This window comes from Astatotilapia calliptera, chromosome 9, assembly GCF_964374335.1.
Source record: "Astatotilapia calliptera chromosome 9, fAstCal68.1, whole genome shotgun sequence".
Lineage (NCBI taxonomy): Eukaryota > Metazoa > Chordata > Actinopteri > Cichliformes > Cichlidae > Astatotilapia > Astatotilapia calliptera.
In genome coordinates, this window is record NC_137430.1 from 25,739,642 (window position 1) to 25,766,028 (window position 26,387).

The window sequence follows — 26,387 nt, forward strand, 5'->3', positions numbered from 1 at the left end:
AGTGACAGAGTGCTTACTGCTGTAGCTGAGAAGTGCAGTGTGAGCGTCCGGGTGCTGTCCAGGGATCACACTGGGCAATCAGACCACAATGCACTGCAGCTGCAGTCAATTCAAGGAGAGAGTGTGCGTGAGAGAGAGGGGAAGACAGAGGAGATGGTCCCAGAGGAAGCAGAGTAGACTTCCATTAGATACAGGAAGCGAGCTTGTGACTAAGATAGAATACTTGGACAGGTTTACTTGAACTCTAAAACTGCGATTGCCATATTTCCTGGTGACTAAAGTCTGAAGATATGCCATAAACATGGATAAAGATGGATACTTATTGTATTATACTCATGTATAATAGAGGTCCCGAAGGTGATTTTCTAATAAAACCATATGTAGATTTCTTATATATTATAGCTGAGAATGCAGTGAGGCAAATGAAAGAATACTTCAATGGTCTCCTGAACTGAACTGAGATATGTTTGGTAGAGGAAGTACAGGAATATGGGAAGAAGAGGACCAACTCGCCCATCATTAGGGCTGAGGTTACAGAGGCTGTTAATAAACTCTTTGAATAAATTCATTGAATGAAATTTGCCCTGAGTCCTTGGATGTTGTAGGGCTAACCTGGGACAGAGTCTCTGGATTAGCTAACCTTTTAAGATACGTGGTCGAAGGATGTGCCCCAGCTTCACAATCCTTTGAAAGGTGACTAGTCGAACCTTGGATTGAAGAGGAAAAATGGGGTTTATGTCCTGGCAACAACTCTTTATACTCTTGAGGATATCTGAGGATTTGCATGCATGTGTTTTTTGCACTTGGAGAAAGCATTCAATCACTTCTTTTGGGGTGCCCTCCTAGAGTGTGGGGTATTGGGCCTGTGACAGCCAGTGAGAAAAGGCTTCACAATGACCAGATCAATTTACAGCGTGTATATACCCACTGACAAGATATGGGGCTAAGGCTCTTCAAGGTGTGGAAGGGTTTCGGCTCTATTCTTGACACATGAATATGCTTCGTCTGGGTTACCTAAAAAAAACAACAACACACGACTGGGTCCTAACCAAGAACTGAAAGCAACCCCATCTGGAGCTTTCATTCATCATGGAGAAAATATGCACACAACACAGTGACTTTTGAGTGTTCTTTAGGTTGTCAGCCTTCCTGATTCCTAGCATTGGAGGGAGAATTTGGTGGTCCCTCCATCCAACTCCATGCAGGATTTGGAGAACTGCAAGGGAAGCCTTACTCCTGAGAGTCAACCAAAACAAATGCTTGACAGACTGTTCTGACCTCCTACAGCATGAAAGGATATTCCATCAAAGACCAAGTCCAAAAGATTGTCACCCAGGTTCATTGGATGTTTTGAAGTTGGCAGTGTGATACCTTCTGCAGCCCATTTCAAATCACCTACAAACGGTGTTCATAATTCATTGCATGTCTCAGCTTAAACTAGTTGTCTCAGGCCCATTAAATGCTGGCTCATCCACTCACTACTACTGGTATCAAGCTCCCTAGAGAAACCTCTAGGTCTTTGTGTTTCCCCGAGGAAACAATCTCAGGGATTAATTTTGGCTTTCCTGTGTCGAGGCCACACATCAGATACCTTTAATACCTGCCCACTCACTTTTACCACTCGGAGAACGCAGCCTCAGGATCCATGCTCCCATTCCCTTACATCTTCTCTTAGCCTGATTCCAGTGTCACATCGTGCTTCAGGGTCCACTTGCTCTGGTGTAAACAAAATAGTTTTAGGGGGATTTTTTCAGTTAATTTGACATTATTTAATCAAAGGATTAGTTTATCCCATTAAAATCAGACTTCCATATCCTTAACATCTTTGCCAACCACATATGTAGAGTTCCATCTCCGCTTTGTGTCTTCCAGTCTTCCCGCTGTATCCAACTAATGAAATAACCACAGGAAGCTTTCAGAAATGAGATTACAGTTTATTATAAAACAACGAAGGCCATATTTGCATTTTACATTTGTAAGCAACTCAGATTAAACAGTACATTATAGTCAGTGTCACATTAAACAGATTTCATAGTTGAGCTTAACTGAATGCTTCACACATACTGAGTTATGACTGCTATAAACATATTCACCAAGCTGCTACCACCTGTCTGAAGTTTAACTTTCCAGTTTTGTTGTTTGTTTTTTTGTGTAAAAAAAAAAAAAGAAACTTTTCCATGTAGCTGTTAAAATTTTTAATATCTGCACACGCATTATGAAATTTGGCATCGACAGCACGTAGCAGTAGCCCACTAAATCAAGTGCGTGACAGGTTCTTCAGCATGATGATTATCATACAGCAGAATCACAGTAAGATATAATAACCATGAGTTTAAAGTAGCAGTAGATATCTAATGTGCAGAGATTTGACTAATACCCTGTATCCACGAGGAAAAGGTAGGAATATTCCTATAATAAAAACTAAAGACATCACTCAGAATTCCTGCTGTTGTAAAGCCAGAAATGTTTTGCTTAAAGGCAACCTGTGGAGTTCTTGAACTCTCAAAGCACTATGAAGCAGTTTTTACGATTCACATTGCAATTTGCCAGCGACGGCAGGAAAGACGACGACATGCTGGGATGTGAAGAATGCAGGTTTCAAGACTTTTGAATGCCTTTTTACATGAAAACTCCACGTGGAACCTTTAAGACACAAAAATACAGTAATAATAATAATATCTGATATGCCTTCAGTCATATCAACATTTTCACTTCACTGATAGATTGTTCTTCTGACCAGCAGTTAGCATCTTTGTTGACATGCTCGGTAAAATGTTTTATACAACATTAATTGTATATTTTTCCTAAAAGTGCAACTATACGCCAGCTCATACCTCCCTGATTCTTTTTGACAGCAAAAAGCCATTTGACATTACAGTAAGCTTATGCACACACACGCACGCAGACACACACACACACACAGGCCTCTACAACAACCTCACAACCAGAAAACGTCTGCAGCAGCTACCAGCTGAAACAAACTCTGGATTAATGCAATGATAAAAAAAAAAGAACAACCAAAAAAAAAGATAAATAACAACTGTTCAAGTAAATATTGTGAATCATGTAACAGCTGCTCCTTTAGGTTATACTGAGCATGCGAGTGACACAGGTAGTAGCAGGTATTCACACATGCTGCTTCAGAGACGCTTTTTAATGGTCATTAAAAAGCGTCTCTGGTCTTTGGAGCAATGAGTCATCCTGCCGACTCTGTGTCAGCGCGCTGATCCAGATGAGCTCGGGAGCTTGTCAGAAGGTGACTGCCGCTCAATTTGTCCTCCTGCTCTCACTTCCTAAGAAGCAGAAAAACAATGTACAATATCAGCTTCTTTGTTTAGGATTCTGTACAACAGCAAACAATCGCTGAACGCTGAGTGTTTAAGCTCTAAGCAGGGCTGAAAAATGAAGCCAAAAACTGCACTTCCTGTAGTGGCCACTGGAGGTTGGCTAGAAAAAAAAAGCAGTGAATCGTGTGTTAAAATTCCTAAACTTACAGAACAAATAAACATGTTGCCTCTACATCTACATTTCCTGTTCACAGTTACTCATATTTCTAACTAAGCTCACCTGCTCACATTTTTATTGGGGATGCGTGAATGACAGATGGATTTTTACGAGGCTGCTGGTTTTCTGTTAGCTGTCACCACAGCAGAATATGACTTGCTGACCTCCTCTTGACCACGTTTGTGCTGTTATTTTTTCCTTTTTTCTTTTTTAATTTTTGCAGTGTAGTCAACTGTACAAACAGAAATCCAGATACTTTATCTTACTGCAAACTTAATAGCAGGAGTCTGTGTCTGTATTTTACAAATCAAGCCTGCAAGTCTTAGTGGATAATTTACCTCTGGCTCCAAAAAGCTCCCACATTCAGCGGTTCCACATACTTTTGACACTGCCCCCTAGTGACAGTAGCAGGTGACAAAAGTTTATTACTTTGATGAGACAATGATCGCCGAGTGTCAGCTGTGTCTGAGCTGACATATAATGACGCTTACTGTGGACAACAAATAAATGAATGACAAAAGCAAAATCCATAAAGTTAGATAAAAGTAAAAATGAGAACTTGAGGTTTTATTTTTTTATTTTTTTACAAACACTCTTTCCAATATGACCAACTGAAAATCTAAAATAAGAAAATTACTTGAGAGATTATTTTAGCTCAAGTTCTTTTTCTCACTGTGTCAACAAGTCAGAAATTTGACAGCCACAGGTTAAGAAGTGTATAAAATCTTCCTTAAAAGCAACCGGAGCAGCAGTCTAACAGGAGGATGGAGGAAGCAGATGGATCGTTAGCACATTTGTGCTTGTGCTGTCATGTCATGCTGACAAACTTAGCGGCACATTAAAAGCAGGTTTCAACCTGGGAGAGACATCAGCCGCTACAGACAGTAGTAACTCAGAGCTCAGTACTACAAAAAACAAAGTGGGCATCCGCTCTTTTCTGTCCATTTACTGTTGATTACCTGTTGCGATGTGGTCCGTATGTGTCCAGCATGACCGTGCTGGCATGTTCCAGGTCCCACTGGTGATGCTGCAGCAGCTCCTCGCACTCGGCTCTTGAACGCAGCCCTAGCCGAAACAGCTGCTCCACCTACAGCGCAGATGGTGAAAGAAGCATTTTAGACACGTGATTTACCATCATTGTTTTTACTACATTTAACTCTCTTCTTGCTGTTCTGATGCTCTTTTGCAGCATGAACACTGGCTTTCTTTAGCAACAGAAAAGCTCCCACATCCTAACCTTTATGATGACAATAAACTTTAGCTACCTATGTACTTCTCAAAAGCAGAGCCACTGAATCGCTTAAATGTTAAAATTGAAAGAAAACAATTTAATCCAGTTTCATTAATTATAATAAGACCTTTAAAAGCACAGGACAAAAACAATCAGTAACCTCCCTAACTCAATGTGTGTGTTTACAATCCCTGGTATACAACCCTCTTTCAGTTCTATGGTTGAACGTGTCATTATTAGTCTTGTCTTTATGTGACAAGACTAAGCCAAAATGTAGAATCAGCATGTGGAAAGCTAAGTACACCCCATGATTTAATAGCTTGTAGAAACACCTTTAGCAGCAATAATCTGAAGTAATTGCTTTTTGTAGGACTTTATCAGTATCTGACATCACAAGCTTGAATTTTGGCCCGCTCTTCTTTAATAGTTGCTTCATTGAGGTTTAAGTGCATTCATTTATGCACAGCTCTCATACCTTCCCACTGAGGTCTGGACTTTCGGCTATTGCAACACATTGATTCTTTTCTTTTTCAGCAATTCTGTTTTCAATTTTTTACTATGTTGGATCACACAGTTTACAGAGCAGTTCATGGTCCATCAGTAACTGCAAGAGGTAACACACTTAATAGCTGTTAATATGTCACTTTTTTGCGCTCTGATTCATTTATATATTCTTTGTTAATGGCAACAAATAAACTAGGAAAGTGTATAGACAGACAGTTGCACCTTTAAATGGTTTATGGCCTGAGGGATGCTCCACTCGTGGCTCTGCAGAGCAGCCTGACACTCCTCTATCGTGACACCGTGCACAGCTCCTTGGACCTGACAATCAGACAATAAACTTAACGTCATGTTTGCATTTTAAAGAAGTGCAACTGTCATATGGATACACATGAAAAGAAATCTACTTTTATTTCGGAGAGTAACTCTGCGTGGGCACATTTGTTACCATGCTTGTACAAAGAGAAGAAGTGACAAAACGAGCAGGTTTCCTTCTTTTCAAACTCTCTCAGTCACTTATGCAATGAATCAAACTGTTTTTAAATTAGCCACAAGCCCCTTGAAGTTTTTCCCTAATTCGCAGTCCCAATGAAATTAGTAATAAAGTTAATGATTTTCTTTTTTAATATTATTCTTCCTCAGGTAATGTTAAAACCATATGAATATGATTCAAATCTGCAGCTTTTTGAGCATTACATTCTCACAATTAAAAGCTTTGTTGATAAAAGGATGTGAATTCAATAAAAAGGGACAATTTAGCTTTTCATGTGTTATCTAGAAATCAGTGACTCTAATTTGTCTGCCTGTGGAAAACAACAGCATTCGGTGTTTGTCATTTCTGTGACTCTCAACAAATAAAAGTTATGACTTTTTTGTTTTAATAGAAAAAGTGACATTCCTTATGATCTCCCTCACCTGTGTGATGCTCTGTTCCCGTTGAATGCTGGGAGCTGCAGCTCGGCCGTTATTGTTGTTGTAGGAGGTGTTCGGTTTGGCTCCACTAGGGTGCTGCTGCATCATAGGTTTGACTGCCGCCATGTTGGCTGCTCCGTATCTGTTAAGAAACATGAAATATGGCATATGAATTATTTTGAATGGTAAATGGCCTGTATTTGTATAGCGCTTTACTTTGTCCCTATGGACCCCAAAGCGCTTTACACAACATTCAGTCATTCACACACTGGTGATGGCAAGCTACATTGTAGCCACAGCCACCCTGGGGCGCACTGACAGAGGCGAGGCTGCCAGACACTATTGCCACCGGGCCCTCTGACCACCACCAGCAGGCAATGGGTGAAGTGTCTTGCCCAAGGACACAACAACCGAGACTGTCCGAGCCGGGGCTTAAACCGGCAACCTTCTGATTACAAGACAAACTGCCAGCTCTTGAGCCACCATCGCCCCTTAGCTGATGATGTTTCTCTGTGAATGACATCTGAAATTTTACTGTTGCACTGAAGAAATTCTCGTAATAATAAGTCTCTGACGACATTTTCCAACTATAAAACATTTATTTAGCATAAGCTTTTATTTGCTTTCATAACTGTGTTACTTAAAAAGTTGGGATGCTGTGTAAAATGTCAAATTTCTCATTAGTTTCTAATTACGATTCCTCTGTATCTTGTTCCAGTTGTACGTTACTTTTGGTTAATTTCCCGCCGGTGCGACTGTCTGCCCCACTCTTATTGTCTGCTCTTTTCTGGGATTTTTTTGTTCTCTGGGTGAAATTGCATTGTTGATGTCAGAGGTAAGAGGAGAAAGGCCGGACTGCTTTGAGCTGATCAGAAGACGACTGTAACCAATCACAACCAAGGTATGAAGAAGAGCATCTCTGAAGTCACTGCATGTCAAACCTCCTGTCCACTCCTGTCAGCTAAAAACAGGAAACTGACACTACAGTTTGTACAGGCTCACTAAAACTGAATTACTGAAGATTGGAAGACTGGCGCCTTGTCTGAGGAGTATATTTCCGCAGCAACATTCAGATGGTAGGGTCAGAAATCATGGATCCATCCTGCCGTGTATCAACAGTTCAGGCTGGTGGTGGTTGTGTAATGATGTGGATTATATTTTCTTGGCACCAAATGAGTGTCACTTAAACACCACAGCATACATGAGTATATTTTGCAAAATGAAAATGAGTAAAATGTGGCCTCCACAGTCACCACGTCTCAGTCCATTAGAGCACCTTCAGGATGCAGTGAAACAGGAGATTGGCATCACGAATGTGCAGCACCTGTGTGATGCTTTTATGTCGATATGGACCCAAATATCTGAGGAATGTTTCCAGCTCCTCGTTAATCTATGGTATGAAGACTTAAGGATGCTATGAAGGACAAATGAGGTCCAAACTGGCAAGTGGTTGGTGAGCGCAACCACTTGCCAGCTCCTCTTTGTCTTTGGTATCTGGTTTAAAAGCTTGCTTGTTTTCTGTATTGGGGTCCCCCCTGAACTCAGCACACAGATGTGAGCTTTGTTTCAACAGCTTGATGACAAATTCAAACAAGCTGAAAAAATATTCTATTACAACAAATGCTAATAAAATAGCAATGCCTCATGCCAAGTGATTTGATGACTCACTTTAGCTCCTGATCTTCATGAAAATAAATAATAATAAATAAAAATTATGTCACATTTCAACCTAGGTGTTATTCACATAATAGTGGATATTTTTCACTTGTTATTTACCTTGTGGGAAATTTGGAAATAAATATATCCGTGTAAAGTCAGTAAGCGCTGAAGAAGGAGCACACGTGCCATTTAGTTAGTGTCACGCAATGCTGGGGTTAATTGGATGATCCCTCACATGCACAAACACCCCAGGTACGCGTGTACCATTTCACTTGATTGGTCCCATGTTATCAAGTCCTCAAATCCTCTTTTTTTTTGTAGGGTGCAGTGCTGATGTCAGAGCCATAAAAATCTCTAACACTGAGCTGGCAAAAATATAATGTTACCCCAACATTACATTTGAGGACTATTTTTTGTTTATACATATATGCTCTGGAAGAAATATAAATTATCAAGGGAACAAATTCGTTTTTTGCTCTCCACCCATAAAAATCTGCCTCCATGAAAAACTCACCTCTCCAGAAAAGCTGGTCTCTCCGGCAGTGGGACGGGGGCAGAGCTCTGCGAACTGTCAATCAGTGAGGAAAGGCCACGCCCCTCACGAAAGGCGAGTGGATCCAGTAAGGACGTGGCGGAGTACGATGAGCCAGGAAGTCCTAAGCGTGAGGAATGGGATGAAGCTTGAGGCAAAGAGGAAGACGACGATGGAGAGTTGGAGGACAGGAGTGGACCCAGCAGTCCCGATGCCCGACGGGGCGAGACGGCGAGAGGAGGAGGTGGCAATGCTACAGGTGACGAGGAGCGGGAGCCTGGCTGAGAAAAGGCGTGGTCTCTGGGTGGGATCTGAGGGGGTGTGTCATCTTCGTTGCCCAGTGAAATGGAGCTGGTGCGTGCTTCTGGGTTTATGGCACGGGCGGAGAGGTTGTGTTTGGAGGGACGCAGAGGAGGGACGGGACTGCGAGGAGGCAGCACAGGCCTGTCCTCAAAGCAGGAGGCAAAGGAGGAGGCAGACGAGGGAGATGGAGGGGGAAGATGGATCTGTCGGTGCGGGCCCAAAGGAGCCAGAGGCATGGGGAGTGGGGAGGAGGGGAGGGAGCGGCCTGTTGCCATTGGAACCTGCAGCTTCACCATCACCTACATCAACAGAGAAACAGCAGCTTTATGTTAGCTTGGGTGATAATTTAAAAGTAAAAATCGATCCCGAATGGCATTAATACAGCTTTCACTACCTCCCTCTGTAGCTCCTGGAAGAGGTCAGCTGACTGGGATTCGCTCCTTCCTGTCAAGCCACCACCAGCCGATGAAGAAGCTTCTTCAGTCAACCCTTTGTATATGGACCGCACTTCCTGGTCCTCTGATTGATCCTCAGCCTCTGCGGTAACTTCATCGTACGCTGGCTGGGGGAGAGGCCAGTCCAGAATGGAGGGAGTGTCCTGAGAAGACAAATAGATACAAGGAAAAGTTATCCAACGTTATTAAGATTTTTCCTGCATAACAAAAACAAAGTTTGAGCCAGAGCCAAAAGGAAATCATCACTGCTGCAGTAATATTACTTCTTTGTGTTCACTGGGGTTTGAATTACTCACATATGTCGTTATTAATTCTTCAGAAATAACCAGAAAATGCACCGATTTCCATCAAATCATCATTACATTTATATTTATTTATGCATAGTTACCCACTGTTGGTCAATAAAACCTGACTTTCAGCCAGAAAATCCTGAAAAATTGTTTTGCAAAGGTCTGGATATCCTCTTTCTTTCTTTTTTTTAATGTTCAAGCCAAGATATTAAGTTAACCTTGTTTAGCTAACAGTACAGCTCTGTTTAAAGAACTATTACAGAACCCAGAAGTTGGAAGTGGTCATTTCTGGTTGACCTATTAAGGTCCACCTCCTCCAGGGTTAGAGTTTTGTTTTAGTCACAAGTTTCAATTATTCAATATTGTTATATTGTTTGTTTGGTGGTGGTGGTCACCAAAGGTGATGAGATGGCTTACAGGGAGGAGGTCAGCGCCCTGACACACTGGTGCCAAGACAACCATCTCACCCTCAAACTCACAAAGACAAAAGAGTTGATAGTGGACTTCCGGAGGTGTAGGGAAGCACACACTCCCATCACCATCAACACCGCTGCTGTGGAGAGAGTGAGCAGCTTCCGTTTCCTAGGCGACATCTGGCGAGGGATCTCACATGGTGATTACACACAAAACAGTGAAGAAGTCGCAGCAGTGCCTCTTCTTTCTCAGGAGTCTGAAGTGATTCAGCATGAGCCCCCACATCCTCAGGACCTTCTACTGCTGTGCCATTAAGAGCATCACCACGTGGTATGGCAACAGCACCGGTTACAACTGCAAAGCTCTCCAGAGAGTGGTGCTGTGTTCTGAAAGGATAATTGGAGGTGGTGGTGTTGCCTGAGGAAAGTGGGTAGGATCATCAAGGCTCCAGTCACCCCAGCCATAAACTGTTCAAACTACTTCGGTCAGGCAGGAGGTACTGCAGTATCCGTCCCGAACCAGCAGACTGAGGGACAGCTTTTTCCCTCGGGCCACCAGACTGCTGAACACTGCATAGACACCTCACTCTCACCTACCGGAACTTCAACACTATGCACTCCATAATGTACATATATGCCATTTTTGTGCACAATATTCACACTGCTGACCTCTGTATATTTTACATATATGTATGTGTACACACACACACACACACACACACACACACACACACACACACACACACACACACACACACACTTTGGCATAGATATTACTAATGTGCATACATCCTTAAAATTGTACATATTTATTCTTATAATTCTCACATTCCTGCTCTTATATTTGGCTTGTTTCTTATGTTTCTTGTATTTTTTGCACACCACTGTTGCCTGTGAAGCTTGCTCACATGTGCTGTACCAGTGTACCAGTAATGTGACGTGACACTAAAAGTGACTTGATTTGTTTGAAATGCTTTTCTATTCCCATGTGAAGCACTTTGTAATAGCTTCCTGTCTTAAAAAGTGCTATATAAATAAATTTTACTTTTACTTCAAAAACTTCAGTATAAATATCATGAAGCTGCAGCTTGGTCAGGATGATTGAAGGCAGACTGAAGGTATGAGGTGGAATTGCTGTGCAACTCCGCTGAAGACCACTAAAGCGTGAACGTGTACATTATCAATCAATAAGTACTGATCATCCATCACATTGCACGCGCCTTGGGTGAATTCAAGTGGAAGGGGTTATTTATGACATTTCTAGGCCAAAGGTTGGACCACTGTCTCTGGGAAACAAGACAGCTCATCATTTGTGAGTACTGGCAAAGATTTCAAGCTGTGTGTGCACCACCTATACTTGATTGAGGATACTGCCATGCATGTGGCCGTGTAAGGTCCCTCGTGTCTTGAAAACCTTTGAACTACATCACAATCATTGTTTAGTTGTAGAGGGTGAACTGAAAAGATCAGATGGCTAATTCTCCAGATGAGCTGGGAATATAAGACCCCTCTGCTGTGATTACAGGATGGTTCCACTCAGGGAGTGGGTGACATTCAAAGAAAGAAAAGAATCATGCCAACCTCAGCTTGATCAACCCTCAACAGTTCATTAAAAGACAGTTCTAGGCCATAATGAAAGGGGAAATGGGACTCATATTGGTCAATGCAGTCTTGAAGTCACATTAGGTGAAGTTAAAAAAAAAATCTCTTACTAATGAGGGTAAGAGCATCAACTATTACAGTCTGACTCAGGTCTGAGCTACCTTTAGGGTGTCCTCATCCAGCTGCCGAGACTCAGTGAGCGGAGAAGGTGTGGTAGAGCTGAAACTGTCATCGGTGAAGTCAATAAGCGACACCTCGCTCTTGGCTGAACGCACGCCTGTCCCCTCCCACGGCCGAAGCTTCAGACCTAGGGATGCTCCCAGCTTCTTCAACCCAGACGACGCGCTGGCGTCTTCCTCGTCATCGTAATCGTCCATCACAGAGTCGTAGAACGGCTCTGGACACACATGAAACTCTAGATTTAGATAATTGCTTCTACTGACATGCATGTGTTTGAAGGATTAAAGAAAAAATCTCACTCTTGAGCAGAACGGCAGGTTGGGGTGGACGAGGGGGAGGTAGCTCTGATAAAAACAGACAAAGGCGTTTAGGTTCGATTTGACATGCATCGGTGTAACAGAAAAGTTAGATCACTAGTCAGCAAAAATACAGTCTCACGGCACAAATGAATTTACTCTTGGCACGGTTGGGAAGTTTGGTCGGTCTCGCAATGCCTGAATCCATTCCCAGGACATCAGGAGGGTCCATGGGGTTCCCCAAGTACAGGCTAAGGAAAGAAAATCATTTTTATGTAATAAAAGTTTAAAATTGAAAATAAGTCCAAGTCCTGTCCTTTAACTCATACTGAAGATGGTTGAAGCTAATAAACATACTTGTTAATAACATGTTAATAATCCCGTTGTAGGAACTGGAACATCAGTAAAATTATTTCACTACTCCTCTATTGTTGCAAACAGTGCAGTGATGTGGACGTGTCTTCTAAAATCCTCTAAAGCTCAACAGCAAAACATCTGTTAAACTATGCATGATACACAGCTGCCCTCTAGTGGGGAGCTGCAGTATAGGCAGTCTTAAAATAGTACATGCATGGTTTCAGTTAAAACGCAATTTTAGTGCTTTGGCTTTATGTGATTTTTCTTCTTTCAAACTGATTTTTTTTTTTAGAACTGTTATCTGTTCTCCTGCCTTATCATTGTGGAATCCTAATGTAAATAACACAAATCTATAAATCCTCCTTCCTAACCTGTTTTAAAGAAGAGTCTATTCTGTAATAGATTCATTTTCCAGTCTTCTATTTCTGCGTTCTGGACTTGTGGTGGGACTCTAACATTAGCCCAGCAGCCTAGAGCCATCCATGGACGCAGAAAGCACAGTCACATCTGACGAAGCACACTGTATGACACTACATTACTGTAGGTACTGTATCATTAACCTGTCTATGCGGTCTGCGTGTCCCCAGCTCCTCTGGGGGTCTGTGTCTCCATGTCCAGTGTGTATAAAAGAGTGTTTAAGTGGCCGGCTGATGTCCTGGGCGGAAAGACCGGCGACTGACGTCACTACATGACGGGGAAACTGACCGACACGCAGTGTGCGCCTGTTCTGACCTCGCCACCAGTAGTGCTCTGCCCTGAAAACACACAAACAGGTATGAAAACAACGTGGTGACTGTCCTACAGTAATGTGCATTCTTGTAGCAGTACACGTTCTTAATTGCCAACTTCTGGGTTTTAATTTAGTAGTTAGGTAGTTACAGACATACAATATATACGATGCACACACGCATATTAATGTGATAAGGAAGTCATAAGATTATAATTGCAGTAATTTTCTACAATGTAAGGAATCCAGTTTCAACGGGAGATCCGTTGTGTAGTAGGCACTTACATAAGCACGACTCTCAAACCCACTAACCTGATTAAGAAACTGCTTGCTCTCTCAAAATCAGGCTAAAAGGATGCCTTACAGGCATGTTCTAGCTAACAAAACATCACACACTGACCTTCCTTCAATGATGGTGATAACATCATTCATTGTAATCTGGAGCTTGTCTTCCTCCTCAAAGTCCTGCAGGGCTCTCATATCTGTGGGCATGGTCTGCAGAGCACACACAGTGTCGTTAGTGTCACCAGCAGAGTCAAAGACAGCCTTTAGACATGGAATACATACTTGCAGCCAACAAAGAATCGTTTCCTAAAGCACATTTAGTGATTACGATCGACAGTGTTTTACTGTGCTACCTCGAGCAGGAAGTCTCTGAGGGCAATGAAAGTTGGTCTGTCTTCAGGTTTGGGGCTCCAGCACTGCAGCATCACATTGTAGATATCCTGAGGACAATCGTCTGGTTTACACAGCCTCTCAGCTTCCACGTCCACCTTGTGAAGGATCTGTAAACCGACACATAAATAATGGCGTGATTAGCTGAAGCTAATGAATAATTCATTTATTTTATTTTTTATGTCAGAGGGTTGTTCAAAGATGCACCTGGCTCCCATTCAGACCCAGCCACGGCTCCTGTCCGTGGGTGAACATCTCCCAAAGGGTGACCCCAAACATCCAGGTGTCAGATGCGTGAGAGAAAGTGCGAGACTTCAGAGACTCTGGAGCACACCTGGAGAGATCGGTGAAAAACAACTGAGACGCTGAGATAATGAAACACAGATAGTATGTAGAGACAGAAAAAAGTCACTCTCACCATGGGAAAGGGATTTTGTGGCCTTCCTCCATGACGTATTGGTCGGTGTGTTTAGGCAGTGCCCTCATTAGGCCAAAGTCTCCAATCTTCACAGTTTCATTGGTGGACAGCAGCACATTACGGGCTGCGAGGTCCCTGTGGAGGAAACGCTTCTGCTCCAGGTAAGCCATCCCACAGGCCACCTGTGGAGAAGGTGTGGAGTGACAGATGGGAGCATTTTTGCATTCTTACACATGGGAAATGTCATAAAATAGAGCTGTATCTCCAACAAATAAATATTTAAATTTAAACAAATGTACACATATTATGGAAACTGTACTCAAGAAAATCTAATAGAGAGAACAGTGTGATAAAACTGAATTTCATTGTGGGGTTTTTTCCTTTCGGCATTAACTGACCTGCACGCCATAGTTACACAGCGAGGAGATGAGGATGTGACCCTGCCGCTTTCTGAGCCGATCCAACAGGGAGCCCAGAGGAGCCAGCTCAGTCACCTACACTCCAACAAACAAAATGTGCTCAGAGCTCATTGTGTTTATGTTTTGTGCACTGCTTTTAAAATATATAATCCCGTCTGTACTGTTTTTCAGTGCTTTTTAAAAAAATATGTTACATCTGGAAGCGGCAAATCTTTAACTTGTAGACTGTGTGAACTCTTTTGTACTTGAATTTCCTCTGTGTGTGGGAAACACTGATCTTATATTCAGGGCTATTCTAAAGTAGCCAGACCTGAGGCAGCAGAAACTCCTGCAGGCTAAACTGAGCTTAACAGCTCTGAAACATTCAGCGTAAAATCACTGAAAACATCTGATAGCTCAGCAGCTACAATGTATCGACTGTTGGAAATAAATCAAGTTCTCAAAAAGAGGACAAACTCCCTCTTATAAGTGTGTGTGTGTCTCATGGATTACCATCTTCATAGGCTGTGTGAGGACGATGCCATACAGGCGGATGAGGTTTTGGTGGCTCAGTGAATGCATGGCATTCACCTCTCTGATGAAATCATCCAGACCATCTGAGTCCAGTACATTTGATTTCAGGCATTTTACTGCCACTGACAACTACAAAGAAAAGGAGAGCTGATTTTAGAGAAACCTCTGTAAAAAATAAATAAGTAAATCACTTTGTGGAGTTCAAATGGGATGCTCTAACTTAAGAGGAAGTGACAAATACCCAGCAAATGTGTCCTTTTGGGGCATGTGTGGCCTCGCTGCGGGCAGACCCACACAACCCACAGTGGGCCGCAGAACACGCGTGATATTTCAGAAAATGAAAGATTGGACTGATAACATTCACTTCTTTTTCAGTATATCAATAAGATTCATTTTACTAAAATGGTTTGAATCAGTCACCTTCTCTCAGCCTCATATTTCTGACTGTGTACTAAAACATGTTCTGTGTTTTCATCTTCTCCAGAATAGTCACATTTCCTTGTATAATGTTTCTTTTTTATAAATAATATACCAGCCAACATGCCAGTGTGGGCCCTCAGTGGGTAGCTGTGGGTGAACTGTGGGGCTGCAAACCCACATTTATCCTACGTGGGCCCTAGTTGGTGTGCACACAGAGCCCATGGCATCTTTGCCCTTTCTACCTCCTACGTAGGTTTTCTCATGCAAGGAGACTACGAGTTGCCCACAGATATATTTCTTACAGGCCCAAAAGGGATAAACTGCTATGGGACCCACATGCTTAGCCTAGATGGGACCCAAGTGGCTTGTTTGTGGGCAAACACACCCTGAGCCTCTATGTCATACATTCTCAGCTGCCTCATACTGTGTTTCTTCATCTCACCACTCTGCCGTTGGGTGCAGTCCACTCTCCTCGCCGCACCACCCCGAATGTCCCGTCTCCAAGCCGCTCAAACAGCTGAAGCTCCGACTCTCTAATCAGGCAGGTGAGCGCGGCCCCTGACTCACTACTGGCCGGGGCCGCGGCAGACGATGCCCCGTGGGGCTGCTGTGTGTCAGCGTCCGGTCGTTTCACTGGAAACACCTGCAGGGCCAGAAACTTCTTATGCATGCGAACACGCTTGATTTGAATCTGAATGAATCTAAATTAACCTATTTTGATAAAAGACACACATAGACCATGTGACATAACATGAAAAAATAAAATAAAATTAGAATCAAAGCCACATCAATACAAACTAAAATTCCTTTTCCTAAATATACCTGAGGGTGAAAGCAGACATTTTTACAAATGCAGCTTATACATGAATATCATATTGTGAGATTGCAGCCTTGCTTGAGCAACTTTCAGGACAGGAGAGGTACTGCACCTTGCTCATCCAGGATTTTCTTTTATAAAGGGCTCGTCTCCTCTTGACTGCCTCCCAGAGCCTCCTCTGACCTGGACCAGCAAAAATACAAACACAAATAAACCTGGATTTTATTGTATGTTTATAGTGTATTTTTCTAAAAGATAACACACAGACACATCTGATATTTGTTTAGATTACCTGTTTATCACGTAGGTTTGGGGTGAAAAACACTTAAAGAGGTACCTGGGCGTCCCATGCCGATCTTCTCCAGGTCTTCATTCTTGACGTAGTCAAAGTGTGAGAGTCGTGTGACGTTGAGATCATCACGGATCCGAAGGAAGTACTGCTGCAGCTGCACATCTGTCAGCAGCTCCAGCAGCCACTCTGTGCCCTCCTCACACTGCATCTACACAGCAAACACACATTTCACCTGCATCAGGATGCATACAGTGCTGTTAACAGCCTCCAGTTTTAACATAGCTCTGCTTATGCGATTGAATTGTTCCATTACTGAGCGTGATGTTAATGGACCCCATTAATGGGCACACTGTAATGTGTGCTCTAAGTGCAGGAGCTACTCTCAGCTATGAAAAGCCAAAATGACTGATGGGATGTGACATCTGCAGCACCAATGTAATGATTAGATATCTGGAAAAGCATCAAGAACAGAAAACAATAAGTGCTCATATTTTAAGAAGCTGGAGTAAGAAAATTTGGGGCATTTTTACTCCTGAAAATGACTTTCAAGATTCAACAAACACATTTTCTGACAATTGTTTAGGACGCTACTGTTTCATCTTTTTTTGCAGATTCCCCAGCAAAATGTACTTTCTGCTGCTCCTTTATTTCCCAAGGGGTAGCCAAAGTGGATAGATCTGCATATTTGATTTGGCACCAATTTTACGCTGGATGCTCTTCCTGACGCAGCCCTCCCACTTATCCAGGATTTGTGCAGACACGAGGAGTACACTAGCTTGAGACCCCTTAAGGCTGGAATTTGTGTCTCGAAGCAGGAGTCATTTTTGCATGTGCAGCAAATGTGCAGATTCACAGATTCACAAGTTGAAAGACCTTTAAAGTTTTTCACAGACTTTAAATTATTAACTAAAACCAGTTTTGCACCATTTCATGATAAGCAAACTACAATTTCCTCTTAACTAATTGCTTTAATTGTATACCGTATACGGTGACAATATACTACAACATTTACTTTGCCTTAATCTAATGTCACTCTTACATACAAACTTCACTTACTGATGTCAAGCCTAAAACCAACAGTGGTTTAATTTAGCCAAGAAAAGAGGAGCTAGCCAGGCTCTATGTGAAAGAGAAAGATCCAAGTAAATCGCATCTAATTAGCAATATTCTGTGTTTGTTGAGGCAGAATAAGTGAAGTGACAATTTTCTTGGATAATTAATAAAGATACAAAATGTTCATTAGATCTTTAGAGTGTTTGTTAGCGTTACCTTTACAGCATTTGTCTGTAACTGTAGTCTACAGTCTTTGTTAAGCTAAGGTAAACAACCACTAGCTCTAGCTTCTTGCTTTTTGTATAGCTTCATCCTAATATTTCAAAACTATTAAAAGATGTAAACGCATTAATACAGCGCTGTCATAGAGCTCTTTGCAAAACTAAACTTTACCCTTGGGAGCAGCACATTAAGCACAGAAACATGTTTGAGTTGGCTGAAATCCCCACTCCATAGACAAACGCATGTTCAAACAGCCCCAATTGTGGAACCATGACTTAAGCATTGGACTAGCATTAGCAGGTTCGCTCTGGATTCAGGACCCCAACACAAAATAGTTAAAATTTAACGGAAGCAACATTAAGTGTGAAGGCTTTTGTCTGCCATTCACAATTAAAAACCAGAACAAACAAAACAAAACAAAAAAATCCAGGCAGAGGTACGTTAAAATTTCAAAATGTTGACCTACTTAATCAAAAGTAACTTTAAATTTTGAGATACTCAATCAGTAAGTCAAAATTTTGACATGAAATTTTGAGACAATAACCCAAATTAACTTGATATTACCTCTGCAGACTTGCAGAAACAAGCTTCCATAATTAAGTGGCAGGAATACATTTGTTTGCTTGTTTGTTAATTTATTGCTTTATAGTCAATTGCTGTTGGGTAATTTTAGACCCTAAAACTGAATTCAGAATGAAGTTTTTTGGTTTAACTTATAACTGGTGCAGTTACAGGGTTCACAAAGTAGACACTGTTTTTTAAACCATGAGGATACTAAATAATTTAAACAGACATCAAATGAAATCTGGTGTCTGTTGTAAGATTAGACCCAAGATCAATACACCTGCATCCCCACACCCACACTTATATTCATAGAAAAACACTGAACAAAAAGACACAGACATAGTGTAATTACAGCCAGAGAAGAAGAGATGCTGCACATCCACCCACAACTTCAGACTTTACCATTTGTCCACCGACACTCCTGTCTCCCGCCTCTTCATCCTCCCCCTCCCCCTCTCCTCTGGTGTAGGGGAGTCGCTGGTACATATAGCTCTCCCCCATACTGCAACAGCTCCTCTTGTCCTTTTTGTATTGAGCCCTCCTGTTTCTGCGCTATTCAGAGGAGGCGTTAGCTCTGCTGCCGCGCTCCCCCTACTCCGAGTCTAGTTTGCTAATCTCCTCTCAGCTCCATGACCTTCTCCGCTCAATCGATGCGCGCATGCACAAACACGGACACAAACGCACCGGGAGGCATTTGACGCCACTCTCTCCTGTCGTATCACCTAAAGCTATCTATAAACTCCTTCACTCCTCCCTCCCACTGCTCCTTTCTCTCCCTGCTGACTCACGACTTCCCGCAGTATCGGACACCTCCATGCTTCTCCGTCTCTCCAGCTTTCCCTCCTCTCCTCTTCATCTCCTTCTGGCTCAGCAGCCAAGCCCACTGTCTGATGTTAAATAATTCAGCAGCTCTAATGAGAGGGCGAGTGGAAGAGGGAGATCTTAGAGGAAGGAGGGGAAAGACTGCAGATAAAAAATAGGTGGACAGATGGATGGTCAGGCTGAAGAGAAAGGAGATGGAGACAGTTCCCAGCATGCATTTAATAGATTCTGACATGCAGATGGCATAGGCGCTAAGCTCAACCCAAACAAGCAGAACATTTCTAAAAGATGGTAACGTGATGTGGCCATCAATTTCAGGAAGTGTCAGAAACGTTGCTGAAATCTCTCATCAAGTAAAAACTGTGAAACAGTCACTGATTGCAGTTTGGCAGACGAGAGGATTTCCTGCTTTTCTCTGTTCTATATTAACCGAGCACAGTACTGTTTCAGGCAGATCATGAGGTCAATCTCAGTCACAATCCAGGCAGATCAGCTGATCTCAATCCCAGATCACATCAGCTGACGCCTCAGCTGATAAGCTTCCGCACATCCAATTAGCAAATCTCATATAGGGCGCACTATTTAAGCTGCTTCAGATTGTGTACAGTTCCTGCATATCTGCAAAATTTACATTACAAACCATCTCCACCCCAGCCTCGGGGGGTGGGGGTCTTGCTCCTGCTCTTAGAGATGTGTCCCAGAATAAAGCATTACCACTGAATTTAAATTAGTGCAGATGGAAGTCACAATCCTCCTTTTACTACAGCAGTCTTAAATTATAGTCCTGCTGTGAGTCAAGACAACCGTAATTTGTCTTGACTCACAACAAGCAATTAAGATAGTTCTGTGAGGCATTTAATCACTATTTAATTAGAGTTTAATTGATCAAAAAAACACTGGCAAAGAATGGAAAGGACAATGGCTAAGGAGCCCAAAGTGTGCCTAGAACACATCATTACACCACCACCAACCTTAACTGCTACACCCTATTCAGTACCTGCCATCCGAATGTCACGGCAGAAATCGAGGCCCATCAGAACAGGCAATGTTTTTCCAGTCTTCTGTTGTCTAATTTTGCTCAGCCTGTGCGAATTGAAGCCTCAGTTTGCTGTTGTTCCTGTTCTTAGCTGACAACAGTGAAACCCAGTGTGGTCTTCTGCTACCGTAGCCTATTTATTCAAGGTTCAATATAATATGCATTCACAGATGGTCTTCTGCTTGCTTTGGGTGAATTCTAAATCATTACCCAAATTATCTGGGATATCACTCATTCCCTCTTTTATATATATTCCTAAAGAGTTCACTTGCAATAAATATACAATTGTGCATATAAGCTACATTGCCTGTCATGTCTAGGTGCAATCCTAACATCAGCAGCAAACACTGCATAGCCTTTATGCATTTACTGTGTACACTCATACTGTTTATAGCAAAATATAATTTATTAGTCAGTTTTAATTCATTTGAGCAGACTTAAAACATATGTTTTAGCTATTTAACTAGATTAAAAAAAACCAAAAACATTTCACGATTATCAACAACATATGGATGCTGGATCAGATATAATATCTGAAAATCAGAATATCAATTACTCCATGAGATAATTTATTTTCTATGCAGCTCTAATTATTGTGGAAAACATTTGATTGTTTTTTCTCTTCTTTTCTTTTTGAATTTATATTATTAACATAAAAGGATCTCAGTGTGGCTTTTTCTTTGTTTGAACTGGTTGAGAAGTGGGTGGGCTGCCATATACAGTTTCTGATCTGATTACGTATATCAAAGTACATCTTGTTTGGCAGTTAAAGCCGTTAACAGTGTTGAAGTGCAGTGCTGCAGATCCTGCTGTAATTCAAAAATGAAAGAAAGGCAAATGTGAGAAACTGGGCTGTTACTATTAGCAACATGTGACAGCAAGATGAGCTAACTGGTGCATGAAGTCACTGGTTGGATCATTCATGCTCATGTATGAGTGTGTGGGCGCATCTGCGGCCTAAATGAGGACAGAAGCAGATCTTTCATCTCTGCACGGCATCATGTGTTTTATTGAGGGTGATGGTCCAAAAATAGGAGAGCTAAATTTAGCTTATGTTCAGTGGCAATAGGAGGGAAGTGGCTGCTTAATTTTTCTCTCATCTTAGCATCAGATATCTGAGGTTCAATCGGGACTGTCAACGTGCACAGATGAGGATTTATTCTGCATATTTCATCCCTGGCCCGTCCTGGTTTAGGCAGAGCATGATATGAATTCAACAGCACCTGGTAGAACTTCCTGCCATATTTGTTTGTGTGTTTCAATATTTCTGATATAAGTCACCTTAAAAGAAAAAAAAACACTGCAGGAAAAGAAAGCTTTGAGATTCATTCAGCCTGTGCTTTGGAAAGAAAACAACAGTTTTCTTCTGCAATTTCATAACTAATTCAAATGTTACACCAAATATTTGGTCACTAGAGTTAATGAGATAAAAAGTTTGAGGTTTTGGTTTCTTTCTGTGAAAGAGGCCACAATGCAGCAACTCCAGCAACACTTGAAGGAAGATGAACAACTTTAATAATTGACCAACGCGTTTCGGCTTGTGGCCTTCATCAGGGTCATGAGGTGTCAACATGATTTTTCTCATGATCTTGTGTAATTTAATCGCTTGTTATATGATTTAAAACTGATCCAAATGTTCCAGTCAAGAAGGGAAATGTAAACATGATTGTGATTTAATGCAGGTGAAATATTGCTGGTCTTACTGCAAACAGATGAAAATTAGTAAACTGAAAAGTAGGGCTGGGCCATATCATACAGTTCATAATACTGGTATAACGTTAGGAATGATAAGAAAATGTCGATATTACGTGCTGCACAATAATGTTTAATATTTAGTAGCTACTGTTATATTCCCATATATCATCGTGATGTTGTTTATTCTATTGCTCTCGTTTTCTTCTGCTTGTTTTCTTTTTTCTTTCTCAACAGGTGATCCAGGTGATCGATATATGTATTTTTTTTTGTCTGCTTATTTAGTTGGTTTGTTTTTTTGCCCTTTATCCCCGTCCCTCTTCTCCACTGTTTTTTTCCCCTCTTCTTTTCTCCCTTTTCTTTTCCTCATTCAAGTCTGTCCCATATCTAGCAAGTGAAAATAAAAATTAAATAAAATAAACAATAAAAGGTGAATCAAATAGACCACTACAGCAAGGCTGGGATGGTCAATTTGGTAAAGTAAATCCGTTGGGCATCTTTCCTCACCTTTAGACAAGAATTCTGATGACAAAAGAACCAAACGGGACAGGCGCAAAAAAAAAAAGGAATGATAACAAAATGGAATATGGCGATAGAATATGGGTAAAACGCGCATGTGCAGTGCCTTTGTTTTCATACGCACATGGCAGAAAAAGTAAGGCAGCGACGGAGAATGAGAAGGGCGAAAGCGGATCGTTAAATGAAACGGATGAACCAGAATTGGTTTGTAAAAATGCTGCAACTTCAGTGGTGTGGAACTGGTTTGGCTTTCGTCCGTCAGATACACAACAAAGCACATTTTTTGGTAGAGCATGCAAGCGGCCCGTCGTTATTACCGTGTTTTTCGGAATCTAAGTCGCTCTTAAAATTCTTTGATTTTCTGAAAAATCGACAGTGCCTTATGTATGAATTCTGGTTGTGCTTACTGACCTCGAACCCATTTTATGTGGTACACAGCGCTCGAAAATCTGTCAAAAAATGTTTTAGTACAACTTTGAAGCTACGAAGCCGCACCGCTTGATGGATTGTCCGAGCATTATGGCTACCGTAGTCAGGAGCCTCGCTGAGTGATACGTGCTGTGCTTCAACATAATATTACCGTATTGTGTGTGTATAACCTGTATAACCTTAAGTTTTGTGGATATTATACATGGTTCTGCTCAGGATATGTCGGCCAATTTCCACTGGAAATGCCTTTTGGTTAAACTGTCAGCAAGGAATTTGCATTTGCACTGTTACATTTTTATATAACTTTAATGCACATAAAAAAACAGCTGCTTGTTTAAGTAAAAATACATTGATGGGGGTTTTTTGCACTAATAAAGTTGCAGAGTTGTAAAGTTTTTTGTCTCGCGTCAATTATATCGTCAGTTATATCATTATTGCAAATTTTCAAATATATATCGTGATAAATATTTTTGGCCATATTGCCCTACTGAAAAGAGTAAAATATAACTGTCACAGCAAACTCCTTATAGAAACAAATCTTACCACAGACATTTTGGTCATATCTCTAGGCGACTAAATGGATGAATGAGAACCATAAGCTCACTTTCAAGGGTCAGCAGGATATAAATATAAATATTGCACGAGTTTGTTTTTTTTAGTTTAGCTTATACCTTTACCACGCATGCTGAAAGTTACACATTACAGCTTCTTTAACAGCTCAGTCCAAAGTTAGGATATGATCAATGACTCATGGCTCATCCCATAGACACAGGAAGCTGAGAGGAATAAGGACACTCAGCTGATTTTTTACTTCCATAACAAATGGATATATGTCAGTGCAACAATATGATTGGCTGTTGGGAGACAGGTGAGGTTGACGGCCATTATTAGAGTTACAAACTTCTCATATTCAGGATTTGTTGAGTCTCGTGTCTCTCTTTTATAAAGTCTCTAGTTTCAATAATATTACTGGGGAGGCCAAACCATGACTCATAATGTTTAACTGTATGTTTCCAATCCAGGTATGCAGTGTATTTGGAATAATTTCCATGCTAATAAATGAAGCTGAACAATCAGATTCTTTCTAGATGTTACTGCATAGTGAATCGAAATCTGATGGTTCTATGTGTTGAGAGAGATGAGGCATTAGTAATTAGTAGGAACTGAGAATGTACATTAATATTTATTCCTATAACCAACTTCCAAATACACACAGTGCTAGTCCAAACAGCTCCAAACCATAAAGATCTGCACTTCTAAAGGTAACCTGAGGCAGCAGAGACCACCCTCAGTTACTTTGAGGCATTTAGTGGAATTGGTTGTGAACGGTCATAATGTTTTGGCTTATCTGTCGCACCCTGCAGGGGTCCTCTGGTGGAGTCACTGGAGGTCATCTGGCTGCAGCCATGGATGAAGGGACTCCACATCTACACAAAGTTAAAGAGAGATGGAGAGCAAGTCAGTGTCAAAACTATTAACAAGAAAGGAAAAAAACAAAACACTTCAACAAAAATTTCCATCTGCTGCTGTGAAGAGAGCAGCAGAAAAACTCTCAGAAGCAACAGCCGGTAGAAATTGTGCAGGAGGTGAAAACGAGCACGCAGGAACAGGCTGTGCCCATATTGTCACCACGGGGGAGGCTCAGACAGACCTGCTGCCTCATCGCTGAGAAAGAGTGTAAAAAGTCAATTGTTTGAGAATGAACTCTTTTAAAAAAGATTTTAAAGTGTAAAATGATTATTTTAGGGTTTAAAATTGTTAACTGTTTGAATACTAATTCAAGTGATCATAGACAGTCTTTCACACTATTGCATCTCATTAACATATGGCAGGAGGTGTGTTTGAATTCATAGTGTACAGGATTTTCTGCATTTCACAGCTGTTACTTTACTGGCTGATTGACTAACTGCAAAATAAGTAGGCTGACAAATGCTCTCTAGTCCAAAAATGACTAATGAATGTGTTTGGTAGTTGTGTTTGTAATCTTTCTCTACTTATATGGTAGTTTCTAATGCGTCCTCTTAAACAGGGGTGTCAGAACTAAGGCCCAGGTCCAGAATTGGTATGGCAAAGATCAGGCCCCCTGGAAGGCTTTGGAAAATGTGAAGGATACATAAGTTTTGGACTTTTAATAATAGATAAAGACTTAAATTGGATAAAAGTTAGTTTTTTCACTATCGACTGTTGAAATTTCAAAACAAATAATACATTTTGTAACCACAGAACAGTCTGTGCCCAGAACGTTTTCTGTAATTTTGCCCTTTTGCTTATTTCTTACAAATTAAGCTCAAAGTTTAGTGGTAACGGTTACTTTCATTTACTACAGCATTTTGTTATTGTGTAGAAAAACTGTGCCCTACTGCTGAAACTGCACTTCTTTTTTCTTATATTGAGATATCTCAGATTGAACGTGTAGTTTACACTGACAGAAAGAGGTCTGTTCTGATCCAAGTGGGCTGCATGCGGCCCACAGTGTAAAATAACATCCCTGCCCTGCAGAACCACACCAGACATTGCAAGACTATTTAGTGCAGCTGCACACTGATAAACTGACATGTACCTATAGTGGGCTGGCCCTTTATTCGTGACTAAAGATAAGATTGCTTTATGTTTTTGTAAAAGTTCCACATAAAGTTAAATCAGTCAGATAAACAGTTGAGAGTAAGCAGATAACATCTCTCTCATGCTGAGAGCAGAAAAGATTTTAATTCATCTTCTCAGTCAGTCAGCCTAAAGCTGATTAGCCCTAAGTGGACACACACTCGTCCCAATACAATGAAGAGCCAAGGCTAATAATATTACACCCCCTTTTTACACTGTTTTATACTTTTTCCACTATTGTTCGCTTGTAATTTTTTTATTTATGAACTTAACGTGTTTGTTTTGGTACAACATGTACAAAAACCATATCCAAGAAAGAGCAACAGAGATGACCCCCATCGTACCGACCTAAAACGACGGGCTTTCCGGAGGGGACTGTCCCTCTCCTCCGGTCACTCCTCACTCTGCCCGCCGTACTCAGCCGTGCCGTTTATCGGGTATCTGTGAAATTCACCTGAACCGTTCTCCGTCTCTTTCCTCCGTTAATTCCGGGACGCTTCCCAGTGAGCGTGCAGGGATTTCAGAGCGTCACGACACGTCAGAAGACGGAACTCGCCAAAATAACAGCACATCTTGTTTAGAAATTCAACTTTCAAAATAAAAGCACACGTTACAGAAGTTATTTTATTTCCCGCTAATTTTTACGTCCTCTTTACACACTTTACCATTACTTCATTAAATTGGAGGCAAGTATTTGATTTATATCGGTTGTCCGATGTAGGGTTACTTGCAAAACTCTTGAGGTACACCAAAAGTTTCTCTAAAAACAAATTTGTCTTTTTAAAATTATTTTACACAAGCTACAGTCATGATTGAAATTTAAAATTATTAATGAGAAAATTAGTTCAGTAAATCTTCAATTTACTGAACATCTGAAGAGGGAGAAAAACTTAAAAAAAAAAAAAAAAAAAAAAAACAAACCCTCAAAGCTGA

At 41.3% G+C, this 26,387-nt stretch overlaps 1 protein-coding gene across 6 annotated transcripts; it reads right to left on the bottom strand.

Annotated features, from left to right (window-relative positions):
- Positions 1-1,913: 1,913 nt before the first annotated feature.
- On the bottom strand, positions 1,914-26,334 carry tnk2a (tyrosine kinase, non-receptor, 2a). 6 transcript variants are annotated; one of them, XM_080306120.1, is made up of 22 exons: positions 25,803-26,334; positions 24,211-24,280; positions 16,562-16,724; positions 16,337-16,407; positions 15,850-16,050; positions 14,967-15,116; positions 14,454-14,549; positions 14,056-14,237; positions 13,845-13,971; positions 13,601-13,747; positions 13,363-13,457; positions 12,796-12,990; positions 12,038-12,129; positions 11,882-11,926; positions 11,564-11,799; positions 9,037-9,240; positions 8,322-8,941; positions 6,152-6,290; positions 5,462-5,557; positions 4,464-4,591; positions 3,843-3,899; positions 1,914-3,293 (listed from the first exon to the last, which is right to left on the bottom strand). In XM_080306120.1, the coding sequence occupies exons 3-22, from the start codon at positions 16,722-16,724 to the stop codon at positions 3,287-3,289; spliced, it is 3,051 nt and encodes a 1,016-aa protein (XP_080162246.1). In that variant the 5' UTR covers positions 24,211-24,280; positions 25,803-26,334; the 3' UTR covers positions 1,914-3,286. The 6 variants fall into 6 exon arrangements, 4 of the variants coding, with proteins under 4 accessions (XP_080162246.1, XP_026035890.2, XP_080162244.1 ...); XR_013911331.1 differs by lacking the exons at positions 24,211-24,280; positions 25,803-26,334 and adding an exon at positions 18,758-19,253 and having other exon boundaries at positions 3,576-3,899; XR_013911332.1 differs by lacking the exons at positions 24,211-24,280; positions 25,803-26,334 and adding an exon at positions 18,758-19,253 and having other exon boundaries at positions 3,568-3,899.
- Positions 26,335-26,387: the final 53 nt, after the last annotated feature.

Coding starts and splice junctions, on each gene's coding strand:
- tnk2a (XM_026180105.2), bottom strand. CDS start 18,856: ATGGGGGAGAGCTATATGTACCAGCGACTCCCCTACACCAGAGGAGAG. Junction 15,117..15,849: donor CTGCACCCAACGGCAGAGTG/GTGAGATGAAGA, acceptor TTTTCTTTGTAG/TTGTCAGTGGCAGTAAAATG. Junction 5,558..6,151: donor GGGAACAGAGCATCACACAG/GTGAGGGAGATC, acceptor TCTGATTGTCAG/GTCCAAGGAGCTGTGCACGG.